The following is a 25,975-nucleotide window of genomic DNA, read 5'->3' as shown; positions in this document are numbered from 1 at the left end:
AGAACACTCTGCATAGTTGAAAATAATTTTAGTGTATAGTAGCCTGCATAGATATTGTAGCCGTCCATAGAGTCGAAATTTGCGAATAAAAATAAAATAAAACCGGCTCAAACGGAGCCAACGACGGCTTGCAAGTTCTGTCACTACGGCACGCGTTGTATCACACAGGGGCGTATTTAAGACCGATTGCACAAAATCTTAGGGTCACTGTAATCGTACTATTTTCTATCTACGACAAACGATTTGTCACACAGCTACGAAACCCACGATCTAGAGAAAGATGGAAGTGTGAAAATGTATTTCAACAAGTGTAATAACCGTTTGGTGCAACGTAATTGGTTCAAGCAAACTAAAATATGACAGGAAATAAAGAGTCCACGTGGACTAGTTTATACCCGCGTTTGCTGCTAAGATGACCAGGTTTTTCGCTCCACCTACCTCCGCAACGATGAATATACCATACCACAACTTGTTTACAGTGAACAGAGCTTCGTTTTTATTGACGAGATTGAGCTAAGAAATGAAACAGATTATATCATAACGGAAAAGATGACATTTAATATTAAATACGTCTCTGTGCAACGTGTGCCAGAGTGATGTCAGAATTTGCAAGCCACCGTCGGCTCCGTTTGAACCGGTTTTATTTTATTTTTATTCGCAAATTTCGACTCTATGGACGGCTACAATATCTATGCAGGCTACTATAAGTATATACATTTAGCTACATGGTATTTTCAAATGTCTTCTGTATAAAATGTAAAGTTGCAAATATCTTTTTGGAATTACTTATTAATTTTTGAAAATGATTTATAAATTACGTATTTACAAGTTAAAATTATTTGTTAAAATAAACATGTATAAAAAATTTAACTGAAATAATTTATGTGGAATGCTTAACAGCTAGTAAAATATAATTATTTAAATCTATTTTTCCTGTTCTTAGGATTGAAGACATGCTGGTTGTCTATTCTCAGAAACTTTGCGGTTAGAATTTGAAGATTTCCAGTCACTTATTGAATATTTGTCGACGAATATTCTAATTAAAAAAACATTTCTCATATAAACAACATTCACAATAAGGTCTATAAAAAATGGAAATAATCAGTATCGGTTTTTTATGGGTCATTTCGTTGTATAAATATTTTTCAACTCTGCAAAACGGAAAAATCTTTCATAGCGACGTTTTATAATTATTAATTATTATCATGGAGGTTTTATTAATTACTTAATTTGAATCAACAAAACCTCCTATCGTCTGCTGGTTTCAAAGGTAATGCTAATAAGTAATAAATGGGTAACAGTTCCACCTAATTCCGTTTAAATTTTCTTTATTTCAATTAATACACTAATGACGTAAGACTGAATTAATGCTCTAAAAGTAGTCAAAACAAATATTTGTTAAAAGTTCAACAATAACACAGCAAGAATAGTAATTTACACAACTAGTTCGGGATAGCCTGCTTCCCGCATGAATGCTTGTTTGCGGCACGACCGAAGGGAGTGCCGCATTTGCGTGAATGCGGGAAGCAGGCTCACGAACGTGTTGTGTACAATATTTTTTGCAACGAATAAACCTTTAAACTGAAGAAATTAACTGTGAGTTATTTATAAACAATGGCGCCGTCAACACATCACAATGTTGACACTACGCGAGTATTTTAAGGTTACCATGGCAACGGGAAGTTAAAATGCACGTGTGCGGGAAGTTCGAACAAAAAGATCATGAGTGCAAAAATAAAATTTTTGCACTCATGATCTTTTTTGATGGCTTTCGTGCATTCACCAGAGTGCGGGAGTTCGAACTTCCCGCACACGTGCATTTTAACTTCCCGTTGCCATGGTAACCTTAAAATACTCGCGTAGTGTCAACATTGTGATGTGTTGACGGCGCCATTGTTTATAAATAACTCACAGTTAATTTCTTCAGTTTAAAGGTTTATTCGTTGCAAAAAATATTGTACACAACACGTTCGTGAGCCTGCTTCCCGCATTCACGCAAATGCGGCACTCCCTTCGGTCGTGCCGCAAACAAGCATTCATGCGGGAAGCAGGCTATCCCGAACTAGTTGTGTAAATTACTATTTTGCACTCATGACCTTTTTTGATAGCTTTCGCGCATTCACCAGAGTGCGGGAGGTCGAACTTCCCGCACACGTGCATTTAACTTCCCGTTGCCATGGTAACCTTAAAATACTCGGGTAGTGTCAACATTGTGACGTGTTGACGGCGCTGTCAATGGCGTTGTTTATAAATAACTCACAGTTAATCTCTTCAGTTTAAAGGTTTATTCGTCGCAAAAAATATTGTACACAACACGTTCGTGAGCCTGCTTCCCGCATTCACGCAAATGCGGCACTCCCTTCGGTCGTGCCTCAAACAAGCGTTCATGCGGGAAGCAGGCTATCCCGAACTAGTTGCGTAAATTACTATTTTGCACTCATGATCTTTTTTGATGGCTTTCGTGCATTCACCAGAGTGCGGGAGTTCGAACTTCCCGCACACGTGCATTTTAACTTCCCGTTGCCATGGTAACCTTAAAATACTCGCGTAGTGTCAACATTGTGATGTGTTGACGGCGCCATTGTTTATAAATAACTCACAGTTAATTTCTTCAGTTTAAAGGTTTATTCGTTGCAAAAAATATTGTACACAACACGTTCGTGAGCCTGCTTCCCGCATTCACGCAAATGCGGCACTCCCTTCGGTCGTGCCGCAAACAAGCATTCATGCGGGAAGCAGGCTATCCCGAACTAGTTGTGTAAATTACTATTTTACACGACAGCGAAACCGCATTAGAAAAACGTAGGCAATCATCTATGCATGGGACAGTACAGAGTTTTTAAGAGTCTCGGGGTCATGTCTTATTTGGTGATGTAAGTGGAACGTAATTTTGTTTGTAGCTTTATTAAAATGCAATTGTTTAAACAAAAATGAATCACATTCGACACCACTGTCCCTCCCAACGAGTGTAATTAATGCAAGACCAGTTAAGAGATTTTCTCTTTTTTTTGCTTTATTCTTAACCCTGCTCCTAAAAAAAAAGATTTTCGCCTCTGGTATGGCTGACGTACTGAGTTACCGTGCTCTTTGGCTTTATTCTTAACCCTGCTCCTGAAGATGCCATTTATGAAAGTGTGCGAAACGGTTCCAACCCGGAAAACGATCATGTATTGATTCCGACCGTGGAAGCCTCCGAAATTATAACTGAACAAGTGTTAAGTTTCAAAAAGAGCAATAAACAACATTTAAATTCGCCATACAATCTTGTGAGATTTTAAACAACAAATAATGCTTATGTGACATTAAAATTGGACATTAAATAATTTATACGATGTAGACATTCATCAACAGAATATTTACAAAACAAAAACTAACGAAGATTTATAAAAACAAAAGATCTGATGTGAAATAAACTTGTGCAGATAAAATATTACGTGAAGTTAAAATTGTAGAGCATGAAGTTTACGTTCAGTTTAAATTATACAACAAAGAAAATGACGAAAGTTAAAATTGTGAGATAGATAAATATTGTAATTATTGTATGAGGTGAAAACTGCAAAGCTAACAAATTTACTTGAGATTAATACTTGCCACACTTTATCAACGGTTCAAACAAAGAGTTTACATCATGTTAAATTATGTCTTGATCCAAGTGATTGGTTACTTAAAACAATTAGCTTTGAGAGTTTATAAATATCGCGAACTGTTTACCCCATTAGCAATCTTGTGTGAAGAATTAAGAAGTTTAATGTAACACTTACGTATTAGCATCCAGAAACTTATTCATAATTAGACAAAGAGTGTTATCCTGACTAAGTGAATTTCATGAAATCTCCTAGTAAGTGCCTATTAAATTGTGTTAGCACCAGTTAACAATTAAAATCCTAACCTAATCGGTGAATTTACTAACAATAAAACAAATTTACCGCACGTGTAGCGTCGGTCGAAAATTAACAACTTTTTGCGATTAAAAAGCCGCACAAATTAGCTGCGCGTACTGAGGAAAACTGTGACGTAGCCGTTACGATTTAGTGTCGTTAAACAAAGGCTTCCTTCCTTTTATTAACTACCAAGCCAACTAATTTAACCTAGCTAACTTACAGCTTCTTTTTCACCATGCCCCCACAAGAAAACAAAACAATAATGACGTTTTCACCATGCTCTCGACATGCCGCCAGCTTATCTACCACTACTGCCCTCTAATTAACAAGCAGAACTACTAACTACCCCGAAGCGCTAACGTGCACACGGTTGCCTATGTTTAACGATTTTTTTTATTGCATTTTTTTTTAAATTCAAATTATCCAAATGTGATTTCGCGCCGTTGTTAATTAATTTCAGCGCGAAAATTTGATTCAAATTCGGTCTCCACAAAATTATGCATTTTCAAATGGAAGAATGAGTGGTCTATATATTATGTAATCTGAAAAAAATATACCATGGAAATAGATAATCAAGCATTTGAATATCGACACTTTGGACGAAACGTCGGTTTTTTCGGAGACTGTGATAATCATGGACAATGCGCCGTCAGATTTACGACTACCTCATGCATATTTTATACTCAGCTATGCAAGTTTATATTTATTAGAAAGCCCGTACAAACTATTACAAAATCACAAAGAAATAAAAGGTCTCTAAATGGTAATATTCAAGTTATTATGATAACGTGGTTCAAATTATAGATCATGGTTGCGGGATCGGTGGCTCTGATCAAGGCGATCGAAGTCTCCTCAGTTTGCAGCGTTATGTTGGATGCTGATTAAACTGAATTGCTGAAACTGCAAACCAAACAAATCACCGAACGCGCGACACTGTACAACAAAGAATTTACAAGATGTTAAATTATGCTAAACTTTGTCAGCAATTTCGAACAACAAGAATTTACAATATGTTAAATTACGCAAATGAAATTCAGCAAATTTACATCGTACACCGGCTCAACAAACATCAAAACAATCAAATGTTAAATGCACTAGAGATCAAAATAAAGTGGGTTTGGTGCGCACCTTACCTTGCATGAATGCCTCATCAATAAAATCTCCAATATCCAATGTGTCACGGATGCACGAAGTTATTAATTTTACTGATGATAGTTCAATCAAAGGTCCTTTTTCTCGAAATGGACTGTAATAACCCAAACATCCCACCTTAAATTGACATGAAAAAAAAATAGAAAAGCCCTCGAAAAATAAAAAAATTTGGCTTTGGCTGTGATCGTTTAACAAAATGGAACCCTACCTTGTGTTAGTTTTTGTGGCGGAATGCGTTCAGATGCAAGTGATGGACCCCAAGGTTGGAAAAGTACCGCTAAATAAAGCACAAAATATATGGAGGACACAAAACGTTTATTCCTCCATTGACAAAAAAAAAAAAGAAAAAAAAACTGCTCTTAGTGCTCAGCTACAAAACTTTATCTAACTTTGACTAAAATCAAATTAAACGTTCTAAATCAATGCAAATATTTGATTAATTACAAATTTAATAAAAACAAAGAAAAATCTGAATTAGTAACTGGATGCAAATACACAAGTTACTACGGGCGTGTCTCGGCAAATTTAAAATTCTGGCAGTCAACAAGAGAACAAAATTTTAATAAAAAAAAACTCTACGCAGAGAAGATTCTAGAACACAGCAAAATTACGCATAGGGAGCGTTGTAGCACGAGCGAAGTTTGGGGCTCCTGGTCATGGCTGTTCTCCCATCACGACGGTGATTCTATTCTATCGGCAAGCACTACCGCACAGCACCTCTCTATCACGAAGAAACGTGCCGTACGAGCAGGCCGTTACGGTCGCAAACTCGTGGTTGGAAATCCCGACTACTGGGACAAGCCGCGAGCGTCACGTCATCCCGACCGCCCTTGACTTCTATTCTAGGTCTGCGTTTTTTGCGCAGATAGGCGCGATAAATCCCGCCAGCTCGACTAGGAACCGCGCCCTTCGCTTCTGCCACGTGTTTCTGTGTCGGTAATTACCTCAATTCCATTTCATGTTCACTTTCAATGACTCTGATATTAAACTACAACTGCACAAGTGTTAAAGTTTCAAAAAGAGCAATAAACAAAATTTAAATTCGCCAAACACTCTCACGAAACTTTTAAATAATAAATAATTCTTATCTGAGATTAAGATTGGACATCAGACAATTTATATGATGAAACATTAATCCATAAAATATTTAGGTACATGAAAAAAAAACTAGCAAAGATATATAAAACAAAAAAACAATCTGGGGTGAAGTAAAACTTGCGCAGATAAAAAGTTACGTGAAGTTAGGAACTGCAGAGCATTAAAATTCACATTCAATTTAAATTATACAACAAAGAAAATTACTACTGAAGTTAATATTGTGAGACAGAAAAAATTGCAAAGCAAAAAAAAATACATGCCACACTTTGTCAACAATTCAAACAAAGAATTTACATGATGTTAAATTATGCCACACTTTATCAACGATACAAACTTGCACATAGTTGCCTATGTTTAACGATTTTCTTAATTTGAATTTTTTTTCAAGTTCAAATTATTCAAATTCGATTTCGCGTCAATGTTTTCTTTTTCAGAGCGAAATTTTAATCCAAATTTGGTCACCACAGGACCAACATTAAGATTAATTTAAATGCCACAAATGAACTATCATAACCTCGAGTGAGAAACTATGAAGTGTGGATAATGTAAAAATAAAATAAGTTGAACCTTGAATTACTGAATTTCCCCCAATGTTTTACGTGAACATTCACATTATTGTTAAATTATACGGAAACCAAACATAAAAATCTAAACATGAATAACGATGAATTTACAAACAATAAAACAAAAATGACAGGTGTTGAAGAATAGTAAAATTTTTAGATTTTTCAAATTCGGAAATCTTTGATAAACTGATATTAAACGAATTACACTCTTTGAAAGACTGTGGCTTTAAATGCGATTCATTGTGTTTAAGCAATTGCCCTTTTATGAAATTATAAACTAAATCTAACTTATCCTTTCTGTTCACAGACACATAACAAAACAAAAAGTGACGCTAGCGCATAAAAAAAAGACGTGAGACCGTTTTTGAATTCTATCTGCCCTCCATTCTTCCTACCCTAAGCAGAGAGTTTTAAAATTACTTTGCACATGCATGGTTGCCTATGTTATTGAATTTCTTGTTATATTATAGCGCGAAACTTAAATTTCAAATCAGGACACCACACGGTTAATGGTTTATCTAAAGTTTACTATCTTTATATCGTATTTTTTCAGTAGGTTTATACAGGGTGTTATTGAAAGGTACGTACAACAAAATGGACAGTTCTTGGCGAAGTCTAAGAAGTCGGAAAAACTTATTTTGTCTTATCAAAATTTTAAGGGGAAAATCAACCCTTATCCAATCTTTTTAGACGCTACTGAAGGATAAATAGGTAAAATTAATTTATTTTAGTAAATCCTAGCAACTATAACAATAAAACTTTTGTCAAGACTAAATGTTGCTATAGAAACGAAAGATGATCTTTTTATCAGAGGCGTACAACGAATTTGGCCATAAATTTTAATAATTTTTATCTCTAAAAGGAGAACACTTTTACCTGAACTTTTTTTAACTTTTAGCACCCATACTTCGAGACCAATTGCCGATTTTATTTTGTACGTACCTTTCAATAACAGGCTGTATTTTGCTTTGCATCGAAACCAAACATATGTGGGTCACATTACAATCGTCCACTTTTAACCACGTACTGTTATCTTGAGAATATTCTTTGCGTGGTTACAGAGAAAGTTTTCCATCTTGTAAGTCTAACTGGGTAAAAATAAAACAAAATTTTCTACATCAAATTTATTAAAGAAGTAAATACAGACTGTGCAGTCAGAAGCAGAAAATAACCTCCCACTGTGTTAACAAAAATAAAATAAAAAATAATTAAATAAAAAAACGACACTACAACCACACGTACGGTATAAATAGGACCATACACTAAAATATACAGGAAATACGACTCAAGTCACCTATTTTATAGAGACAAATATTCCTTAAATTAACAGAGAGTACAGTCGCAAAATTAGAACACAATCAGCTCTACATACGAACTACTAGAGGACATGACAGTCGAGATGAGTATATATGTTTAAAAAATATAAATATAATCAGAGATCTATATTTTCTTAAGGATAACGGACCGAGTGAGATATTTAAAATGTGTGAGCATTTCTACAGACACCGCACCCTAAAGCAAACTCTTCTCCAGTTGGGGGGTGTTTTACGTGAAGTGGGCACTCGTCGCCTTCTAGCTGCTTAGCTTTAGGACCTGAAACGAAAAAATGGTAGAAATCCATAACTTAAAACTAACAAAATAAAACCGCGTCGCGATACATACCTGCTGGACAATTCGGTAGTTCGCTTTTCGATAGGTTGGTAACTCTCTGAAAATCGTCGTGACATGGGTTACAAAAGTGTGTGGTACCAAAACAAAAGAACACAGCAACTGAACAACAATAACGACATTTGTACTCCAGAAAATCAGTGCCGTGTTTGGGGCACATCTGCGCCCTCGCTACATCTGAACAACCACCACAAACTAATTCTGTAGGGTCGTAGTTTTCTCCAACTTCTGCATCGCAGCGAGCCTCGCCGCCGTAGTACGCCTATAAGCGTTAAGTGTGAGGATTTGTCAGTGTGCTTAACTGAGTACTCACCTTGTTACACTTGTAACACACGTAGTATGCGTATCTGTCCATGGCATACGATGCTGGATCGTTGTAAAAACGTGCACCAGGTGTCATTATTGCTTCAACAGTGTGCAAACCTTCATATTCTAGCCTCATTAAAGCTTTTCGTTTGACGTCTTTGTACAGTTCTCGGATTGGTGTGAGCAGTTCATCTAGTGTAGGGTGAATCATTTCATCCTTGAAAGTATAAAAGTTAGAGACGGAAAATAAAATAAATTGAAGGAATTATGTGCTAGATGGTGCGAATGAAACTGCTTACTTTGCAAATGGGGCAAAGTGAAAACGAAAACGTTATCCTTGGACCTGCCCATCGCTTCATTAAAACAGCCTTGCAACAGTGTAAATGGAACACGTGACCACATTTCAACTAAAAAATGTCAACGGTAATAACACGCATCTAGAATAAGTATTAGTTAATGTGGATGGTAAAAAAGGGTTGCTTAGATTTATGTTCAACTGATTTTAACAAAGTTTTGTTTTTTCTAAGCTTCATTACACTTCAAAATCAGAAGAACTCCATACAGGATGTTTCACAACTAATAATGAGCCTGACGAACTTTAAATGCAGCTAACATACCTATTTCACTGATAATGAGATATTTATTATTTTAAAATTCAAACTAAAAATTACCTCATAGCGGTATGATTTCAACTTATCATAAATAAGAAAAACACTTATTTCTGTAGGAATAGAAAGGACTCGGGAGAGGATGGGCTTTGGTCCATTATTTCTAAACAAATTGAAGTTATAGAAATGGTTGATGAGAATCCACAGGTCAGCCAAAGACATATTTCAAGAGGAACTGGAGACATTTTGCCCTCAGTTGACAAAATATAAAAAAAAAATCCACCCATTTCACATCACCTTAGTGCAAAAATTAAGAGTTATAGATGGCCTTTAAAGAAATTAAATCCTAATTTTTATAACAATGTTTGGAATAGTTCAGTAACTTATTAGCCGTTGGATTACTTTTTGTGGGGCAGACTCAAGGAACAGTTTTATAAAACCCCAATACTTAGTGCAGAACATCTAGAAGAGAGTATTCTGTAGAGCTATATCACACCTGAACTTTTAATGAGGGTACAGAAAGGTATCGTATTGGAGAAGGTTTTGAGCTCAATATATTAATTTCGTGTTTATCGACATTTTTAATCCTCCATAATAAATGTTGTAACTCACATTTTTAATTTAGTGCAATTTAACCTAAAAGTTTCTTGAATTAGTACTTTGTCCAAACTTGTAAAATATACAGCTTACTATGTATGTTTCATGTGTAATTTGTTTTTGTGTTAACATCAATGATGTCTCTGAAAAAGTATAGTGTGTTGGGCTTTCAATTTTGTAAGGCTCACTATTTCTCACGAAACACCTTGTATATGTATATATGTACAGGATGATTCACAATAATGAGCCTAAACCGAGTAAAAGATGCAACCAAAAATAACTATTAAACGTTGATTCATTTTGTGGTGTCCCGTTTCGAAATTAAATTTAGGGCTAGAAAAAAAAACTCGCAACCATTTTGAAAACAATTAATGCTTTTTTGTAATGTAGAAACCGGAACGCGTACCGAGGAAGAAGTGGCTCGCCCCTGTGTTGTGGCTGTGGAGTTTTTTGAAAGTTTTTCTTTGGAATTGAAAACCGACCACCGTAAGTACCGTTTTGGGTTTTCTGCCTGCTTGCGTACTGCTTTTGAATCGCCGCCCCCGAGCGAAAAACCGTACCGCAGTCACCGTTTTTTTTCCGTCACCGCAAAAAACCGAAACCGTTGAGCACGCGTCGTTTTCCGCCGCCGAGCTCCGCTACCGGGTCGCCGCCTCCAGGATCAGGAGGAGTCCGTGTCCGACGTTTAATTCTGTTTGTTTATTTTTTTGTACAACCGTTTGCACTTAGTTAATTTTAGCCGTGTAGCTCGTGGCAGGGAATAAAAAGCCGATTATTGTTTAAAAATTTTCCTCCGTTTTATTTCTTGGTACCGCGGGCGTTCACCAGATCACCTGGAGATCCGTGTCTCCGGTTTTAGAACAACCCCGGTGCTCCCCGGCGCCCGAGCACCGCCGCTCCCGACCGAAGGCGCCACTCCCCGGTGGCGTGAATGTGACCGCATAAGCCTAGGTCGGCCAGACGTGTTTCTGTTCAGCGACACTAGTCAGCCCAAGGCTTGGCACTGAGGCACGCCACCCCCACGCGATATCGGCGAAATTCCGGACAGTCACCGGCATTTCGTCGCAGTAGAAACTGTTTTAAAAAATGTAGTGGTTGGTAGTGGCGATCTTTCATTTCTCCACTAGACGGGCAGATAGAATCGGTTAATCGAAGCCAAAAGAGTGTGGTACTCGAGGTCACCGGTGTTTGAAAATTTGTACGTTTATTTTATTGAAAAATCTTAACCAAATGGCATTTTTCCACTTTTGCAGTTGAACATCCACCATTTCAAAACACAATGTAGGGTTCCGTTCTGTTGACACAGCTCATGGCCGATTTTTAAACTTTTAGCGGGTTTTCGAATTTTGTGCGTATGTCTCAATCTTGGTGGATTGTTTAAGTCATCACAGCTTTGAGAGGAAGAACAGTGCAAATTATCATCAGTTAAATTAATATTATCATGCACTAGAAATAGTAGATGTTTTCTATGATTACTTTGTCTTACATGACTATGTTATTTTCTTACATCCGAATTATTTGATCATAGCTTGAATTTGAACATTTATTCTCGAATTATTATTTTGGTTTTAACAGTACTAAATATGTTGTGTTTATTTCATATGTGCTTTGTTTTTTGTGATGTGGGAATTCTCTGGTCCATTTTGTATTCTTGATGTACTAATTTTGATTTTGTCATTAACCTGAATTCATGAATAAAATAATTTTGCTTTTTCCCATTTTTGTTAATAACAAAATTCAGGAGATTTTAACTCTAAATGAACTAAATGCACGGGATGGCTCTTGCCGTTTTCATGTGAAACTGTAATACCGGATTTTCAACCCTAGCGAATCAGTTTGTCTAGTTGGTTGGGTCCTTTGCGGGGATGGAAGTAAGCCTCAGTAATGTGAGTGTTTAAAACGCGTGTTGTGGCTGTGGTTAGGGCAAATAAATATTAACGAGGAGACGCCCTTCGCGCCGCTGTCGCTACGCGTCTTCACGCTACGTAGTTTGGTGGGCACCATTCTGACCAGTTGTTACGTTAATTAATGAAATAAAATTTTGTAAACTTCTAAAGTAATATTTCTGCCAAATTATTCTACGAATCCTTTCAAATGAATTCTAATTTGCGTTTCCAATTCCGTCGGGCTCATTATTACTCATAAATCACTCTGTATTCACCAAAAGTTTACACTCCAAAATCAAAGCAAACATTCTCTGGTAACTTTTTTGTTTTTCCCTTTTTTAAATCACCCTGTCTACATACTTGTATAGCAGGAGCACACGACAGAGCCTCCGTGAAACAAATCATACACATATCATCTGCGTCTTGTCTCAAAGTTGGATCATTTGAGCATCCGTGCAGACATGGAAGACATACTGCTTCTCCAATAATACCACCACACATATGCCCACAGTTCAGCAACTTCGGGCAAGCTGTTCGACCATACTCTTGACATTCGTGATCTGCACAAACATTGCCTATTGCCAATAGACCAGAACTGCCTGTAGCACCACAAAATCTACAAACTCCGCTCATTCCGGCCCCTCTTGTTCTAGACCCTCCATCCCTGTACTCAATCAGAGCCTTCAAAGTTCGCGCATCGGCCAATGCTAATAACCAAAATAGTTTAGTTCGGCCGCAACCTTCATGAAGTTCCACCTTGATAGCCTCTTCTTCTTCCTTACACACCTAGAAAAACAAATTCATATTTTTTAACCAACGAAGAAGAAAATTTACTTGTCTTTGATGATTTCGCGTCTTTCTGTGTAGATGTAAAAAGCGGTCACAATCGGCGCATAAATTGCCACAGGAGTTGCATTGAATCACAGCGTTTGTTTCACCGTCGTCGTGATTGGTGCATGTGGGTCTCGGAGGTGCCGGTTGGCCGTCGGCGTTACTCCACTGACCTGACGATAATCTCTCAACGTGATCCTTATCTAGAACACATAGAGAAGCAAGAGCTAGCCACAGAGTTGGTGTTCTTAGACAAGTCGTTGGAACTCGTTGTTCCTCGCTGAGCTGAGTCAAATGCAAAATATTTTCTGCTATGGCACCCTTGGTGACGTTGGCCCAAGCATCCGAGAGTTTCCCCTATAAAAATCAAAATTACTTAAAAAATTGTCGCCTTCCATTTTTAACCTACAGCCGCCATGTCTTTAATTAGTTGCACGATAACTTCCGCTAATTTCCTATTCACACATCCTCGTAACCACCATCGTTTTCCTAAATTGTCTTTCGGGTGGATGGAAGTGGCTAAAGTGACTGTGTTAATTTCTTTGGGTGCTCCGCCACTTCCACTTTTACTTTTGACTTTGACTTGCACAGTTAATGCTTTAGCAATAACACTTAAAAATACATCTAATACTCCTGGTTTGTACATGTCAAATTTACCACCCCCACAGCCTCTATATGTTGCTGATACTATACTAAAATCTTTAGGAGGGAGACCTGTGATTCCCATTACTTTCCCAAATGCATCGGGTGCTATTTCTGGCAGAATTCTTCGTAAAAGCGACGTTACCTACAAAAGTGTTGTTAGTCTAGTGTTTCACACTAAAGGTGAACTGATTAACCTGTCTTTGAACACGCGCACTACCAGTATGGAGCAAACTGAGTAGATCTCCTAGAAGACCACCTTGGTGAGACAAATATGCTCTGCCCACTGAACTTCCCGATAATGCGAGAACCATGGACAACATTTCAAAGCAGTAAGTGTCTGAATTTTTGGTTACGTCCTGGCTGTAGCCACTGTTTGAAAGACCATTGGCTGAACATAACTGAAGTTCCCATTCGTCACGAACCCTTTCGGTTTCTTTACGTATTGCTTGTACGATGTGAACTATCACCTATTTTATAAACAGGTTATTTTAATTGTACGAAGGACATAAGGAAAAGTAAAATTATGAAAAGTAATAAGTGCTGGCTCCACTATTCTACGGTACAATTTATCTAAATATACTACTACACAGTAGTAGATTTGGCTAAATTTCCATGAAACTTGTCTTGTTTTCCAATAGATTTTTGTATTAATATTGTTTGATTATTTTAAGATTCATCCTCTAATGAGGTTGGTTTCTTTTTCTTAATATATAGTTTTACTTTCGTTAAGTCTCAAGAAAAGATAAATTCTTCTGTAATTGATTTAAAAAGTCATAAAAGTTTTAACAGGTGTATGTCAAATGAGGTTTGTGTACAATAATATTCATCATTCAACGATGAATAAAAAAATTGGTCTATGGTTATTTAGACAGAATTTCTTTGCACTAGAATACTCTAGCCACTGCGCTGGTGAGTGTTAGTGTCCGTTCCGCTTAAAGTGCAAAAGGGTGTATACAATTTGTTTTTTTTTTGCGAAAATCTAGACGCCTTAGAGAAAAATTCAAACAGTACAGGAGTAGGTTAATTTTGTAAGATTTTAGTAGGATTTACCGTGCAACATTTTGAACTGACATCATCAAATTGTTGATGGAGTTAATGAAAAAAATTTAGGTTAGCGCTTTATCACCTACACGTCAATCAATTTTTCCGTGTGATAATTTTGCTGTTCGTAGTTATTTTTACATCCCGGGCATCTTCAACGTTTTTTCGATGTTTCATGGGTCCTAAAAACTGTCGTCTGTGTCCAATTTTATTGGATATAAAGGATGAGTTATTTACTAAGCGCGCGGTCCACGGTCTCTCATTAATTTATTATTAGAGACACAAGAAAAGTCCAACACCAAAGTTGTACGATTCATTCAGGATTATATCTAGTTTCAAATTATTTTTAACTATACATAGTGTTCTGTTTTAAAGGTCTAAGACGTTACTTTTTACTTCCCGAGCGTAAGCAAAGGAAGTATTGTAATCGAGTCCGTCGGCCGACTCTCTACTTTTACGTTTTCTCGATCTTTCATGACCCCTAGAAGACGAAGAAATAGGTCTCCCATTTCCGTCTGTCTGTCCGTCTGTCCGTCCGTCTGTCCGTCTGCCGTCCCGGATTTTTATTAGACAGATAATCTCCGAAAGTACTCGACCGATTGTTGTGAAATTTTGTACTTATATTAAGAATATCATGTAGATGGTAAAACGCTAACCAAAATTTGTCTAATCATCCCCACCACTAATGCGATGACGTCACTTCAAAATTGTACATAGTAAATGGGTTTTCAATTGTATAAAATAACATAGTCCTACACATGTAGTTTACAACTCTGAATCGACTTTTCACCCGAAACGTCCAGATTTTTGGAAAAAAAAATCAAAATCATAAAACAACATTTTGAAATTTAATTTTTAATCTGCTAACCAGAATGCTTTGAAATGTTGCAGATGTTTTAAGGCTATAAAGAGCATCATAAATCTTTAGTCAAAAAATATTTGCTTATCCCCTCCAAAAACTTGATGACGTCAGCTCAAAAGTTTGTGGAATAAATCATATCTAAAATGTACAAAATATGATGAGTCTGTACTTGTGATCTATCACTCCATTCATATTTTTTGGATTTGCATATACAGGGTGACTCAAAAAAATTAATGAATGCGTAAATATATTTTATTGATTTAATCAGGAACTACAAAACCGAATGCTCTGAAATCTTGCAGATGTTTTAAGGTCATAAAGAGCATAATAAATGTTTAGTCAAAATATATTTGCTTATCCCCTCCAAAAACTTGATGACGTCAGCTCGAAAGTTTGCCGAATAAATCATATCTAAAATGTACAAAATATGATGAGCCTGTACTTGTCATTTATCACTCCATTCATATTTTTTGGATTCGCATATACAGTGTGACTCAAAAAAATTAATGAATGCGTAAATATATTTTATTGATTTAATCAGGAACTACAAAACGGAATGCTCTGACATCTTGCACATGTTTTAAGGTTATAAAGAGCATAATAAATGTTTAGTCAAAATATATTTGCTTATCCCCTCCAAAAACTTGATGACGTCAGCTCGAAAATTTGCCGAATAAATCATATCTAAAATGTACAAAATATGATCAGTCTGTACTTGTGATCTATCACTCCATTCATATTTTTTGGATTTGCATATACAGGGTGATTCAAGAAAATAAATGAAAGCGTAAATTTATTTTACTGATTTACTCAGGAACTACAAAACCGAATGCTTCGAAATCTTGAAGATATTTTAAAATTATCATAAGCATGGTAAATTTTTGATCAAAACGTATTTGGTCGTCCCCCTAAAAAATTTATGACGTCACAACAAAATTTTGCTGAATAAATCCTATCTAAAATGTACAAAATATGGTGAGTCCCTTCTTGTGATTTATCATTCCATTCAAATTTTTTCGATTTGCATATACAGGGCGATTCAAAAAAATTAATGAATGCGTAAATTTATTTTATTGATTTAATCAGGAACTACAAAACCGAATGCTTTGAAATCTTGCAGATGTTTTAAGGTTATAAAGAGCATAATAAATTTTTAGTCAAAATATATTTGGTTATCTTCTACAAAAAACTGATGACGTCAGCTCAAAAGTTTGCCGAATAAATCGTATTTAAAATGTACAAAATATGATGAGTCTGTACTTGTGATTTATCATTCCATTCATATTTTTGGATTTGCATATGCAGGGTGACTCAAAAAAATTAATGAAGGCGTAAATTTATTTTATCGATTTAATCAGGAATTACAAAACCGAATGCTTTGAAATCTTGGGAATATTTTAGAGTTATTATAAGCATGGTAAACTTTTGTTCAAAATGTATTTGTTCATCCCTCCTAAAAAAATTGATGACGTCACCCTTAAATTTTGCTGAGAATATAATTCATATATCACATGACCCCATTTCTTCCAATAGGATTTGTTCATGCCCTTAGTAACAGTTACATGTCTATCACAGCGATAATAATTTTACTGCCTTATTGTGGTCTGTTGCTACCTAAATTTAAAAACTGTCAAGTTGACAAATTTTAGAATTTCATAAATTTTTTCGTCTTTTATGGCTTGCCAACGTTGGAGGCAAGCTCAAAACGACGAAATCAATTTTATTATCAAAAAATGTGTTCATTTATTATATTCTCATGTTGAATATAACTCGTGATATGATTAATAATCGAAGATATGGCTCGTGAAACCGAAGCAGCACATTCAACTCGTGCTTCGCACTCGTTAAATCTGCAGCTCGGTTTCACTCGAAATATTATCGATAATAATCATATCACTTGTTATATTATAATTGAATAAATCCTATCTAAAATGCAAAAAATATGATGAGTTTGTACTTGTGATTTATCATTCCATTCATATTTTTTAGATTTTCTTAAAAGGTGGTTCAAAAAAATTAATGAAGTCAATTTATTTTATTGATTAAATTAAAGGCAACACTTATTATTAGTATTACACCCCAACCAACCCAATTTGGTAGACACAAAATTTGTTAAAGGAAAAACTCGGTTGAAACATAAGGGTAGCACGCTTATTTACATCGACTTTAACATTACAGACCTGCATTTGTTTTATGCGCTCACTTGGTTCCGCGAATGTGAAATAGACATGTTTATAATCAACCAATTGTGAATTTCACCGTCAAGAATTAAAATAAAACCCAATGTTTTATATAATAAGCGGAAGTCGAAGCAATAAAACCGATGGCCGTTTTGTTTACAGTTTCTCTGTTCGACTCTCACGCATGCTGTTACGCCTGTCATCTTAAATTAAGAATGTTTATACATACACGATTTTCAGTTGCCTCTGATACGTATACGTGAGTAAATTGTTTCGTTATTTTATTGATAATTACAAATCAATATTCAAAACGACCCAATTCATTTTCCCGAAAATTTGAGAATATAATAATTTTATTCTTAGTATTACACTACATCTATCCCAACTGATATACGTGTCCTTGCAAAAATGTAATGAGAAAAAAAACACAATAGGCATGCAGTCGTCAAGTTTCCGACAGGGAGGGAAGTACTGTCTAAACTCTTTAGACCAATTTTTTTTGAATGAAACATTCTATATATTCTTAGATGTTCTCATTCGCCTCTTCCTAGGCTTTTTAACTAGAGTTTATTTTTGAAATTTCTATGCGACGTTGCCACCTTATTCCAATTTTCTTCAAAAAAAGAAAATAGAGGGTGGATGGGCATAGCTAGTATTTGTTAAAATAAGATTGATTTTGGTAAGTGACTGAGCAATATTAAGAGTAATCACTGGAATGAAGAGGGGGTGGGTGGGCGGGGCTATTGCTTTCTTAAAAAAATCTGTAGGAAAAAGTTAAACTTAACCCGCCCACCCACCCGTTCTCTAATTGTTTTCTTCAGAAGTAAGAAATAAATGTTATAGTAAATAAGTAGTATAACGAAAAAAAATACGATTAACGCTTTTTTTAACAGCCTACGTTCGTTCTATTAGTTCCCATCCATTCTCACTTTACAAAAGAACATATAATTCACCCCGCCCACCCACCCTGCCTCCGTTTCAAGATAAGACTGATTTTGGTAAATGATATACCCTCTAAGAAAATAAACAGTGCATGGGGGGGAGGCTAGTACTTGCTAAGATAAGACTGTTTGTGGCAAACGACATACCTTCTAAGAAAAAGGAGGGCGGGTGGGTGGGGCTAGTATTTGTGAAGATAAAATTAATTTTGGTAAATGACATACCCTCTACAAAAAAAGGGTGAGTGGGCGGGGCTAAATAAGCTAGGACTGAACAAATTAAGAGTAGTCACTGGAACGAAGAAGGGGTGGGTGGGTGGGGCTATTGCTTGCTGATAAAACTAGAAAAAAGCTACATTTAGCCCCGCCCATCTCCTTTCTCCATTTCACTGACTTATTTTATTTAGTCTACAATGGAAATTGAAAAATAATAGTATTGTATTCACAAAATTTTCTGGGAAAATGGAGTGAGCCGTTCCAGCTAATTTAATCACTAAATTAAATTGACTGATTAATTAATTTTTTTGAGTCACCCTGTATAAGCAAATCCAAAAAGTATGAATGGAATAATAAATCACAAATACAGACCCATTATATTTTGTACATTTTACATAGGATTTATTCGCCAAAATTTTGGGCTGACGTCATCAAATTTTTTTTGGGTAGATAAGCAAATATATTTTGATTAAAAAATTATCATGCCTATAAAACATCTGCAAGATTTCAAAGAAATTATGTTGTTTTGAAATTTTGATTTTTTTTCCAAAAAATTTTGGTTAGCGTTTTACCATCTACATTATTATTCCTAATATAAATACAAAATTTGAGAATAATCGGCCCACTACTTTCAGAGATTATCTGTCTAATAAAACTCCGGGACGGCAGACAGACGGACAGACGGAAACGGGGAACGTATTTCCTCTTCTTACTGTAGGGGTCATAAAAGGTCGAGAAAACGTAAAAGTAGAGAGTCGGTAGACGGACTCGATTACAATACTTCCTTTTCTTACGCTCGGGAAATAAAAAACTAAGTTGTGTATTACGCCTTAAAAACGGAACACTGTACAATTAAAATAATTTCAAAGCATATTTTCTTTCTTTCTTCTCATTTTTTTCTATTTCTAATAATTAAATTAAATCAAGTAATGGACTCATTCTTGTGAAATTTTATATGTACAGTTAAACGTGAAAAAAAAGAATATTTTTTTCTTAGCTTACAATACAAAACACGTCTTTTGATGAGTAAATAGGTTAGTTTTTATAAACAGTGAACAAGTGTCAAAAGACATAAGTCAACGGGACAATACACATTTCAAAAATATAGTTTTTCCTGTTTTTTTTTTGCATTTAACGGTATATTAGAAATACGTGTGGATGGTAAAACGCTAACCAAAATTTGTGTGATCATCCCCATCAACAATATGATGACGCCATCTCAAAATTTTAGAGAGTAAGTGCTATTTAAATTTTATAAAATAACATACTCCTGTACGTGTGGTCCATGAACTTACTTAAAATATTTTTTTATTAATCAAATCATTTTCCCGAATATTTAAGGATACACTGACACAGTACTGTTACATAACGTTTAAAAGCTCCCAATGTGACTACATAGTACTATGATTATTATTATCAACTCTTTTTTACTGAAGTTTAAACGTTTAAGTATTTGTATATTGCAGTAACTGTACGAACAAGTCTTAAAGTTGCTAATGATTATAGAGGTCAATTAAATTACGGGAATAAAAATAGAATATAAAAATATACCGTAAACAGTATTAAAGGTTACAATAATGATAAATAACAATAATCGTAGTAAAATAAAACCATCGTTTAATCAAATTTCTTAAAGTTAATGTTCAAATATGTTTATTACTCCACAAAGAAAAAAGCAAAGTTTAAAATATGACAAATTCACTTCAAACTTTTTTTTACTTCCCGAGCGTAAGCCAAGGGTGAATCGGGCGACTCGTTACTTCTTTCTTTTTTTATTAGACAGATAACCTCCGAAACTTCCGGATTGATTAATGATAAATATGCGTTTTAGAATATCGTGTAGATGGTAAAATGCTAACTAAAATTTGGGTAATAATTCCCACCAACAATTTGATGGCGTCACCTCAAAATTGTGTACGTTAAACGTTAAATAAATTACATAAAATAGCATACTCCTACACTTGTGGTTTATGGATCCGCCTTGATTTTTAAACACACTTTATTACAAACATGTTTGACCAATATTTGTCGCCTGTTTCATATAACCGACATCTCACGCACGTAAAGATAAGCAGTTCGTGCCAGGATCATCCAAGGCGCAGAGTTCGAATCCTATTCTCGTCAACATTGTTTTTTAATTTATAGAAGTTCACAAAAAACTAAAATTTTGTCAAAGCAAATTTTATAATTTTTCAAACAGAGGCGATGGAAGTTTTATCGCAATTACCTTTGACCATTTTTTTTTTAAGTTAGTAGCACTGAGGTCGTCCACTGTCAGTGTCAAATTGTTTAAAATTTTCTTGACTACCTACTTTCATATTTTTGTGTAATTATTTTGATAAAAGCCATTTAAATTCAGTTGATATTTTTGAAAAAAATACCTTTACAACACAGAATTATTTTGCTGCCCGTTAAGGGTTATCAACTAAAATGAATTAGATCTGACACTGATTGTCAAGTTTTGGGTGGTATTACTGTCTTCAGTTTGACCCAAATGTCAACATACTCGTAACCTTTGACTAATCATTTTTTGTCGCTGTCTGTTTAGAATTTCTAGAAAAAAAAAATGTATCTTGTAGAACAAAAATTTCTCTTACGTAGCTATTACACGAACGGCGAAAAAATGGGCCATGGAACGCGGTCTTAGTCAATTCTACTGCATTTGTTTATTCATTTTTAACTGGCTTTACAGCCAACTCTAATCCGTTCGTTAAGTGTTAATATCATCCATGGGAAAACAAAACATTCTAACATTGTGTAGTTTTTTTAATTATTTTTATAGAAAAAAATGGAGTTTATGTATCAAACAAAACTACAAAACCGAAGGAACTATGTAAAATAAACACAACGAAGAAAAAGAACCACACTGACCTGTTTTTGCAAGTGCGTTAATTTACTCCGACTAAACAAAATTCCAACCATATGTTCCCTTAAATCGTTGCTCTCTTCCAAGGGTTCCAAACTCTCGCTAGCCGAAACCGAACAGCTATCATTCAAATTCTGACCTTCTTCTCCTTGCAGAAGTTTACCGAATACTTGCGACGTAATCAATCTAAATACTCTGAGTGTTTCGGCTTCACAGTTTCTTTGTTGTATAGTGGCAGCACTGTACTGTTTGCCAACTTTCAAAGATTCACCTTCAATTTTTCCCAGGATGCGAATTTGTCTCACACGCACAGAATTATCAGGACCTTTCAATTCCAACCGTACAACGCTGTCGGTACACTCTGAAATAGACGCTGTTTAAAATAAATGTGTTGAGTATAATAGTTGCAAATGGATACCTGTCAATGGACAGTTCACCCATCCTCCTAACAGCCGAGTTTCCACTTCGACGGTACGTAACTTAATCATTTCATCTGTGTTGGGCCCGGAATAAAAAGTTATACTGGATACCTTATTCTAGGGATACGCAAAATCAAAAAACAACTTGAACGTATTTATGGTTACTTACACCTAAATCGCGACAGTTGTCAATGTGAACACATATTAAAGTAGGATGATGATTTTGGGCGCAAACTACAGTCAGACTTTTGGTTTTATTCCTATCTTCGTCTCCAGATTCCCAAAAAGTTTCGGTGGATCCGTCCGTTAAACTACCGATCATGGCTTGACGACTTGAGGCTTTAATTTCTACAGAAGCTGTGAGATCCTTTAAACATTCCACGGAACAAGTAGCCTGATTTAGAACACTTTGGTGGCTTTCATGCATCGATACCGTGCAATCTTCCATTTCTTCACTACGCGAAAGTATTTTACTTATATTACTAAAAACCTAAAAGGATGCGTTAGAGCAAAAATAGCTACATATTAAGATCTATCTATTACTTGAGATCGATGTAGGAACGAATGGTCAGTAGAGGCAAATCTTAAACCCCAACAACGAACAGCCATTTGCTGAAGGGATGAACCCATCGGCAAAAGAACCATCAAGTCGGCTATAGTTTGCAAGAGAGCGTGAAAAGTGCTTGGCAAGGGATGGACGGCTTCACCGGCTATAGTTATGTCAGACAGCGGATGCTCACATACATTTAAATCCTGGAAGGTAATTTTGTAAAAAGAAACAACAAACTGTGTTGAACCTACCTGATCGTCAATTTTTTTCGAAGGTCGGTTGTCGTCATCAGTTTCCGTTTCAATTTCGGCTGGTGTCAAGGAAGTGACAAACCACCATAGCAAATCATGTAAGCAGATTGGTTGTGTAACGGATTTTAGGAGCCAGTTTAGAGCTTGCATTGCGTACACTCGACACATTGCTTTTCTAAAAAATGTTTCCGTTTATTTCGGGTTGGTTTTTTTAGTGCAAAAAGGTACCTGAGAGCTTGTTTCATTGCGAGCTGCAAAGATTCTAAGTCGTGTTGTTGTAATAAAAACTGCATTACAGGACGTTGTAATAGTGCCAAACCTTCGGTGGGATCAGCTGAATTCGCTTCATTTTTTACTATCGCAGAAGTATCCATTTTTGGTATTAATTTTTGTAGGGCGTTTGAAGGATTACAAAGTAGGGATGAGCCACCTTCTGGAATTTATCGTTTACATGACAATATTATTACAGTTGATTAGAAATACAAACTTTCGTAATTTTTTGGAGAAATTCTTTTAGATTACTTTTAACAAGGCTTTTAAATGAACGCATTTGTCCTGAATTTGAAATTTAAATTTCGCGCTCTGGCAGAAAAAAAACGTGAAACCACATTTGAAAAATTACAAATAAATACAAAAAATCATTTAATAACGTAGGTAATCTTGAAAAAGGCCAGTTTTTGTTTAGTTAGTGCAGTGAAAACATGCGTTAAATTTAAGAATACGTCCAATTAATTTGTAATACAATAAAAAAAGCAATCGTTTAAATACAAATGAATTACATTCGACGCCAAAGTCCGCCGCAACAGCGCAATATCAGTTTAACAGTGATTTTCTAATCTGAAGTGTGTAAAAGTTTGTCTATTCCCTAAATACGTGTAATCTTTGTTTTTATTGTTTATAAATTTGCAAGAATTTATATAAATATGACTCATTTTAATAATTCGAAAATTTATTGATTTGTATTTAATAATTAAATTGTTCTGAACAGGCTTATACAGTAGTTAGTAACGCTGAAAACTGAGGAGAGCTCGATCGGTTTGATCAGAGTCATCGCTCTCGTAACCGTGATCTATGGTTCAGACTTCCGATACAGACTTTGGTTTTGTTGATATTTAAATTTTCCGCCATACCATCGTAATAATAATAATTTGTGTACTTTACAGTTACTTTATTGACGATTCCTTTTTATCTTTGTGTGTTTTTAAATCTGTATGGATGTGTAACATTGACTTCATTTTTGAAAGCTGGAGAGGTCTTATTATTATAATACCCACTTTACGATTGCCAAAATTCAGGAGATTTTCTCTTTTGGACGCTTTCATGTATGTTTATCAGCAATAATGAATTTTTAATCTTCGTGAATGACGCTGTCTAGTTCGTTACGTCCTTTGCGGGGATGGAAGTAAGCGTCAGGAATGCGAATTTTTAAAATCCCTAGCACGTTTTGTGACTGTGGTTAAGGCAAATACAAGGAGACGCCCTTCGAGCCGTTGTCGCTACGCATCCTCACGCTGTATAATTTTCCAATCTTGGGGTTCAACATAACACAATTTCACAATAGTAACACTCGTTGACACACAAAACAACCGTTCTAAACATAAGTTAAATAAATTCTGTGACCAGTTAAACATATCAAAATTAACTAAAATATTTACCGCTACTGCAATTTTACTAATAACAAAGTCATTACAGCTAAGATTGGTCATTTTATTTCGATACGTAATTATGTCAGGATTTCTAGGGCGAACATAATGTTCTAGAAGTAAAAAGTGTCAAAAACTCCGCACAGTTAACTTGATTATTAACAAGGTTTAGGTTTTGAGATCTTTTAGGGATTCCGTCAATTCTCGTCTTTGATTTTACGTTTTATTAAATTTATTTATTATTATATATACATAATATTATTCGTTTGTTGCAGTGCAATAGCAATTATACGTTGTGGTGTCCCAGTTTAAAAATTAAATTTTCTTCTTAAAAAAGCCGCAAAACCGCATTTGAAAAATGAAAAAATTAATACTATAACGTAGGCAACCCCCATTTGAATAATTTGAATTTGAAAAAAAATTTCAATCCAAGACAATCGTTAAACATAGGCAACCATGTGCACGTTAGCGCTTGGGGGTAGTGTGTAATTCTGCTTGAAATTTTAGTTAGAGGGTTGGTTGAAGAGGGCGGCTTGGTAGAGAGGTGAAAGCGCGATTGTTGGTTTGGTTCTCTGTGTGAAACCATGGTGAAAAGACGCGGTAAGTTAGCTGGGTTAAGTTAGTTGGCTTGGTAATTAATAAAAGGAAGCCTTTGTTTAACGACAATTAATCGAAACGACGACGCCGCAGTTTCCCCAGCACGCGATAGCTGATTCTTGCGGCTTTCTAATCGGAAAATGCGAATTTTCACATGTAAATTTGATTCAGTGTTTGTAAATTCACAGTTCATGTTAGGATTTTAATCGTGAACTGGTGCTAACACAATTTAATAGACATTAGATTTATTTAGATAAACACTCACAGGATTTCATGAAATTCATTTATTCAGGACTCGTTTGATTTTGTTTATCTAATTACGAATAACGTTTCTGGATGCTAATACTTAAGTGTTACATTATAACACCTCTTAATTCTTCACACAAGATTGAAAATAGTTCATTTACGGCAGTTAAATTAACTTAACGTTGCCCCACTGTGGAAAAAGACCATAGAAAAGTGCAGCAGAATTCATAATATAATATCGTGGACTGACGGAGGGATTAAAGATTTCTCTCCTTAGACAGTTATCATCGTTATCATCATCACATCACCGAGACGAATTTTCCTCGCAAAAGAAATTGTTTTAAATAACCAATCACTTGGATGATGGCATAATGTAACATATAAATTCTTTGTTTGAATCGTTGATAAAGTGTGGCATAATTGAACATAATGTAAACTCTTTGTTTGAATCGTTGATAGAGTGTGGCAAATATTAATGTCATGTAAATTTATTACCTTTGCAACTTTTCACCTCATGCAATTTTTCTTTGTCTCAAAATTTTAACTTTAGTAATTTTCTTTGTTGTATAATTTAAATTAAACGTGAACTTTCATGCTCTGCACTTTCTAACCTCACGTAATATTTTATCTGCCAAGTTTATTTCACACCAGATTAATGCGTCCATCATATAAATTATCGAATCTTAATCTCAAAAAAGAATTACTTGTTTAAAATTTCACAAGATTGTATGGCGAATTTAAATGTTGTTTATTGCCCTTTTTAAATCTTTGGCGCTTGTTTAGTTGTAGTTTAATGTCAGAGTTATAAGAATTGAACATTTAAATGGAATTGAGGTTATATAACACCGAAATACTTGGCAGAAGCGGAGGGCGCGGTTCCTAGTCGAGCTGGCGGAATTTATCGCGTCATCTGCACAAAGGATGCACG

General features: G+C 35.3%; 1 protein-coding gene across 1 annotated transcript in view; it reads right to left on the bottom strand.

Annotated features, from left to right (window-relative positions):
* Positions 1-7,816: 7,816 nt before the first annotated feature.
* LOC135128041 (E3 ubiquitin-protein ligase MYCBP2) overlaps positions 7,817-25,975 on the bottom strand; it is a 127,670-nt gene continuing 109,511 nt past the window's right edge. Inside the window, exons 41-54 of the mRNA XM_064054844.1 lie at positions 22,790-22,994; positions 22,562-22,736; positions 22,304-22,513; positions 21,930-22,250; positions 21,760-21,877; positions 21,347-21,702; positions 13,433-13,705; positions 13,003-13,380; positions 12,597-12,950; positions 12,123-12,548; positions 8,971-9,078; positions 8,679-8,888; positions 8,360-8,627; positions 7,817-8,290 (exon numbers count right to left, since the gene is read on the bottom strand). Of these exons, the coding sequence (XP_063910914.1) occupies positions 8,175-8,290; positions 8,360-8,627; positions 8,679-8,888; positions 8,971-9,078; positions 12,123-12,548; positions 12,597-12,950; positions 13,003-13,380; positions 13,433-13,705; positions 21,347-21,702; positions 21,760-21,877; positions 21,930-22,250; positions 22,304-22,513; positions 22,562-22,736; positions 22,790-22,994 (3,518 nt within the window). The 3' untranslated portion in view covers positions 7,817-8,174. The remainder of the gene's footprint in view (positions 8,291-8,359; positions 8,628-8,678; positions 8,889-8,970; positions 9,079-12,122; positions 12,549-12,596; positions 12,951-13,002; positions 13,381-13,432; positions 13,706-21,346; positions 21,703-21,759; positions 21,878-21,929; positions 22,251-22,303; positions 22,514-22,561; positions 22,737-22,789; positions 22,995-25,975) is intronic.

The sequence above is a fragment of the Zophobas morio genome, unplaced genomic scaffold (genome assembly GCF_036711695.1).
Source record: "Zophobas morio isolate AGI-343-1 ecotype UQ-CSIRO unplaced genomic scaffold, CSIRO_AGI_Zmor_V1 ptg000012l, whole genome shotgun sequence".
Lineage (NCBI taxonomy): Eukaryota > Metazoa > Arthropoda > Insecta > Coleoptera > Tenebrionidae > Zophobas > Zophobas morio.
This window is presented reverse-complemented; position numbering and strand designations above follow the sequence as displayed.